The sequence below is a fragment of the Chaetura pelagica genome, unplaced genomic scaffold (assembly GCF_000747805.2).
Source record: "Chaetura pelagica isolate M959 unplaced genomic scaffold, ChaPel_1.0 scaffold105, whole genome shotgun sequence".
Lineage (NCBI taxonomy): Eukaryota > Metazoa > Chordata > Aves > Apodiformes > Apodidae > Chaetura > Chaetura pelagica.
In genome coordinates this window covers 2,980,214-2,985,476 of record NW_009953393.1, presented here as the reverse complement: position 1 = coordinate 2,985,476, position 5,263 = coordinate 2,980,214, and the positions used below count along the sequence as shown (strand labels likewise).

General features: G+C 44.7%; 2 protein-coding genes across 2 annotated transcripts in view; one reads left to right on the top strand and one right to left on the bottom strand.

The window, feature by feature from the left end:
- Window positions 1-5,263, top strand: part of NBEA (neurobeachin) — a 516,495-nt gene that overhangs the window by 351,661 nt on the left and 159,571 nt on the right. The window contains exons 43-45 of the mRNA XM_009998372.1: window positions 2,738-2,850; window positions 2,996-3,256; window positions 3,386-3,643. Coding sequence (XP_009996674.1) covers window positions 2,738-2,850; window positions 2,996-3,256; window positions 3,386-3,643 — 632 coding nt within the window. The remainder of the gene's footprint in view (window positions 1-2,737; window positions 2,851-2,995; window positions 3,257-3,385; window positions 3,644-5,263) is intronic.
- On the bottom strand, window positions 2,336-3,791 carry MAB21L1 (mab-21-like 1 (C. elegans)). The gene has a single exon (XM_009998343.1). The coding sequence runs from the start codon at window positions 3,620-3,622 to the stop codon at window positions 2,543-2,545; it is 1,080 nt and encodes a 359-aa protein (XP_009996645.1). The 5' UTR covers window positions 3,623-3,791; the 3' UTR covers window positions 2,336-2,542.

The following is a 5,263-nucleotide window of genomic DNA, read 5'->3' as shown; positions in this document are numbered from 1 at the left end:
GGGGGAGGGGGGGTCAAGTGGGCATGTACCCAGGACTTGATTCCTGGGAAAGCTCGGTTTTTTTCAGAAGTCATTTACTACTAGCGATTCCCCAGCACCGCCCCTCCGCCCCCTCCCCTCCGCTGAAACCTCCAGCCCAGCCGCGGCAGAGCAGGGGTGCGTGACTTGAGCAGAAACCTTTGCGTGGCTTCCTCTCCGCGGGAACGGAGCGGGGGCTGCCACCGGGGGAGGAGAGGGCAGACGGAAGGGACGTGTGTTACAGGGCGCTCCTCTCGCCTGCATCTCTTTTTATTCTTATAACTGTTGTTTTATTTCTTTGTTATTGCTCTGGAAAATGTTAGAAGAGGGAAAAGAGAGGAGGTACTTTTACAAAGACCTTGGCAGGCTTTTTTTTGTTTTGTTTTGTTTTGTGTTTTTTTTCCTGTAGGAATATCATAAATAATTTCCAAGAAAATGCTAGCGACCTCGTCTGAATAGCTCTGTAATATGTTTTCTCTTTTTCTCTCAAACTCGGAACTTTCTTGGCAGTGCTCTGAAAAAAAAACCAACACCAAACAAAAATACAGATATATCAAAAAAGTCTGTCGTAATCTCTGGGCATAGAGGTTTCGTTAAAGTGCACCCGGTGAAAATAGTTGCTCGCGGGTGTTACACAGGCAATCCGCCCGTTTCAGCACTTGTTGACTGTTAGGGTACTAAACAAAATTCGCGCTGTTACTTGGCGTTTTGCTCTTAAAGCCGCTTTGAACAAATGCACACTGAGAAGGACCACGCGTCGCAGTACGGATAGGCAATTTTGGATCGCTTGCAGTTTTGTAGGCAAGCACATGTTATTCCCTCTGAATGCCCTGGGAGCGCAGGGGCTTGATTTCTGGGAGTGCAACTGGCAACCTTATCACACTGACAACGGATTTGTAGGTCAGAAGCATTACCGTTGTTCACTTTATTGGTGCTGGCTTGAACCTCTCACCTATACATTTTAGTTTCTTCTTTATTGCGCCAAAATGCTAGTTTTATCAGGCTCTCTGCTTCCTCACTACTTCAGGGTTATGTTGTGTTCCCTCAGCTTTGCTTAAAACCGAGCAGAAACACATCAGCACCATATATTAAACCTTTCGAAAATAGATTTCTGACGGCTGAGAAAGTTACTGCATTAATAACTACATCAGTGTCTGACAGTTGCTGATGGTCATCTGAAGCTAAATTCTAATGTGTTTGTACTACCAATATTTCCCTGATCCACGAAAGTATTCAAAATGCAAAATCAGGCCGCTGCCCTTAAATTTTCTGTTTTTACAGTGTTTGACAAAGGCAAAATTCACAAAACAGCTGTTTGGTTTTTTTCAAGTAGAAAACTTGATCCGGTATTGAAACGCTTACTCGTATGCATTTTACTTCATTTATTAGCTTGTAATTAAATAAATCAGCAACAGAAATTAAAATCTAAATCACAAAAGGTAATTATCCAGTGTATTTCAAGTGCATTTTCAAATATATATTTCCAATATTCAAGCGTTATTATATAAGCAGAATCCAAATTTCTTTTGAATATATTTAAATAACATTTCAAGTATATTTATGGAATGTTAGAAATAGAACAAGCAATATATATGAAACGAAAAATGTAAACTTGTTAAGTTCAGACACTTCAAAAGACAATTAACAAAAGTACCGTGATAAAATCTACCTTTTAAAATGGTATCTTCTCTTTAGCAGAAAATGTCCTTGAAGTATCCAAAATGGCAATTTAACTTCTGTTCACCAAATCACAAAACACCAACACCCACAATTTCAAAGACAATGTGAGATCACAATATTTGATACAAATTAAAAGGTACATTAGGGTTTGTTCAGGTGGCATATCCAAATAGCTTTTACTCACAGAGGGTTTACATAAAAATACCGGGTTTTGTTATAATCCGTTGGTACCACTTCTAGGCAGAATGGTCACAATCGTGTTAAATTACGGCCAATTTTGCTTTCCGAGTAACATACTTTATTTTTTCCATTTTCTTTTTTCTTTTCTCTCTCTTTTTTTTTTCCCCCTTTTTTTTTTTTTTTTTCCCCCCTTTTTTTTTTTTTTTTTCCCCCCTTTTTTTTTTTTTTTTTCCCCCCTTTTTTTTTTTTTTTTTCCCCCCTTTTTTTTTTTTTTTTTCCCCCCTTTTTTTTTTTTTTTTTCCCCCCTTTTTTTTTTTTTTTTTCCCCCCTTTTTTTTTTTTTTTTTCCCCCCTTTTTTTTTTTTTTTTTCCCCCCTTTTTTTTTTTTTTTTTCCCCCCTTTTTTTTTTTTTTTTTCCCCCCTTTTTTTTTTTTTTTTTCTTCTTTTTCTTTCACGGGGAATTGCAAAACTCTGACGAAGATAAGAGGAACGATACTTGCTGTTCTCATTTGCTTTTCTTTGAGAAGAGCCTAAGTTATATTCCTTTTTAAAAAGAGAATATTATTCGCATTCTCTGGTGGAAATACTTGACTTTTCGAACAGGCAACTTAAACTTCATCGGCAAATAAGCAGATTTATCGGTCAGGCGGGTTTGTAGTTACCCTCTAAAGTTTCTCCAAACTTTTCGGGTTGGTAAGTATTTCCCTAGCCAGTCGCCACGTTTGTTTGGCCGCGTTTTCCAGGGCCGAGTGAGGTTTGCCCTGAAAGAGGTCTAAGTTGGGCAAGAAGTAATGCGGGCACCTCCTGCACTGGAGGCAGGAGATGAGCTGCAGTAAAATCCCGTTGAGCCGGTCCCCCAGGCACGACTCGTCCCAGTCCGATTCGCGGGGATGCTTTTCGCATTCGTATGAAACCAGAGTCTTCATGTGATAATTATTCAGGGGCTGGCCCGGCAGCTCCAGGTGACGGTCCCGTAAGGTTTTGAGGATAGAGAGGCATTTCTTCCTGCAGCCGCCCATCTGCAGTCTGTTCTCGGCTTCCGCGAACTGCAGCACCCAAGCATCGCTCTCGGCCGAGCTCTGCTTGCCGGCCAGAGAATGGCACTCCTTGGATAAGAGGTTGAAGCCTTCCGCCTTGACCTCCGCCACCCGGTTGGGTCCCGGCCAGGGGATGTGGGGAAGCGGCCAGTGGGCAGCACTCCGCGGCCAGATCCCCGTGCATTTGAACGCCGGAGTGATCTGCACGACGTACCTATCCCTGATTCTCAGCTTCACTTCGCTGGTGTCCGCCACCATCTTTACCACGTCTCTGTAACTGCACTTATCCACGGCTTGAGCCACCAGCGTCTGAAATCTGGACCGGATTTTGCGAGCGGAGAGGTAGCCAGACGCCGTGATGAACTCCACCCAGAGGGACATACTCCTCTTGCGCCCGTCGCTTAACTTTAACACAGCGCAGCCCGGCAAGGAGCCGTCGTCCACGAAGTTGAAAACCCCCATTTGGTTCAGATACAGCACGACTTCAAACTCCGTGGGGGAGATGACTTCCAACCCCTCGTAGCGATTGTCCATCTCGTTCAAAGAACTGATGAAGCGAGGCTCCTGTACCTCCACCTCCTTCAGCACGTCCGACACCACTTTGCAGACTTCTCGGATCGTTTTGGCGATGGCAGCTTTCCTGGCTTGGCATTTCTCGTTGTAGTATTTATTCAGATGATACACCAGCTTGGCCTGGGCCGCGATCATGTTGGGGCAGAGATCCGGATTGTATACCGGAGTCTCGCAATAGGCTGTGGGATCCAATGCGGCTGCTAAGGCTGGAGCCAACTTCAGAGGAGAAACAGGCTGCCGCACTCTGAAATGTAACAAATGTTTTTTTCAAAATGCGCTGGGGCTGCTGCTCCTCAGATGCTCTGGGGGCGATATTTTTCCTCCCCCTTTTTTAAAGGGTCCGTGAGTGAGAGGAAAGCATCGAGAGCTGCACCTTCCCCAGCAGCAAGAAAAACAAAAGTTGCCCTGAGACACAGCGAGGCTTCCAGTAGTCAAAATAATAAAACCTCTTCGTATTTATTTATGTTTTCCCGTAGTAATCACTGTGTGTGTGCAGGGTGGTTAATCAGATGGTGGAAAAAAAGTGCCGTGTGTGTGTGTGTATATGTCAGAAGAAGCTGGCTGTTGGTTTGTATAAGAGCCCAGATGCACTCGTGTGGAAATTATAAAGGCAGGGCCAGGCAGGCGGGCGGCCAATCGCCACTGGGCTCGTCACTGCAGCCTCTTTCAGCTCAAACCCGGCTAATTAATCCCTCTCTAGGAGATAGATATGTACACACAGACACACACACGCACACGCAGGCACATATAGAAAGATAGAAGGTTACTGGCAGAAAAACCGCCCCGGTCATCTGTACGCTCGGAAATCAAGAGAAATCGCTCTTCTTTGGGTGTAACTTGAAGGGTATTGACGTTTCGAAAGGACTTGGCTAAACTGTGCCGCTCCGCACGCTCCCTGCGTGCCTCCCCACGGCCAAGACGGGAATGCAGGTGTATTAATGGGCATCCATCAACTAGGGAGCTACAGACTGGGCTCGCTCCTGCAGGAGCAGAGGCGCAAATCCATTAACTCACACTTGGCGTCACATCACTCTGTCCTTCCTTCCTGATAGTTGCCTGTAACTGCAAGGGAGAAGTTGTTCGGTTTTTTCCTCTCGGGAACCAGCCGGTGAGCAAGGCAGCAGATTCACAGCAAATTTAGTGTCCTTTGGAATAAAATATCACGCAAAACTCAGCGATTTGTATTGTTTTAAAACATCTTCTGACGGGCTCTAATCGATGTTGAGGTTTAATGCATTTCGGCATTGTCACTGCCTTGCTTTTGGTGTTCATACCTTATGAAGGGAGACTCAATCGCTAAACGTATCTGTCAGGGCTTTTTTTCACGTTCCCTCCAGAAATCAAGCAGCAGATATGAACGGTAAATCTCATCTGCCAGTTCTTAGCTTCGTTTTTATATAAGCCGTCTAGTGCTCCAATATGTTGCAAAGAATGGATGTTCAGCTGCTTTTTGAGACGCACTAGAAGTATCTATAAATTTCAAACCAGGACGGTTTCTCGTATAGCGAGCTCAGCTAGCAGGCTGCGTTTAGTGAACGTGCGCAAGGGAAGGGATGCCAGCGACTGCAAACGTGCTGGCGTGCTACTAATGTGACAGTTTGGGGTTTCGTGTGTGTGATGTGTAATTAGCAAATTTCTCCTTCGGTACCTTAAGTGTTAGTAATCAGGACCTTTATTTGCAAATGAGCTGAAGTGGCAAACTCTTCTGCTTGGTCGCAATTACTGAGCTTCACTTCAAGAGAACCCTGAGGTATTGGGGTTTTTTCTAGGGGGGGG

What these genes read in the sequence shown, in the direction of transcription:
- MAB21L1 (XM_009998343.1), bottom strand. Translation starts at nt 3,622, where the DNA reads ATGATCGCGGCCCAGGCCAAGCTGGTGTATCATCTGAATAAATACTAC.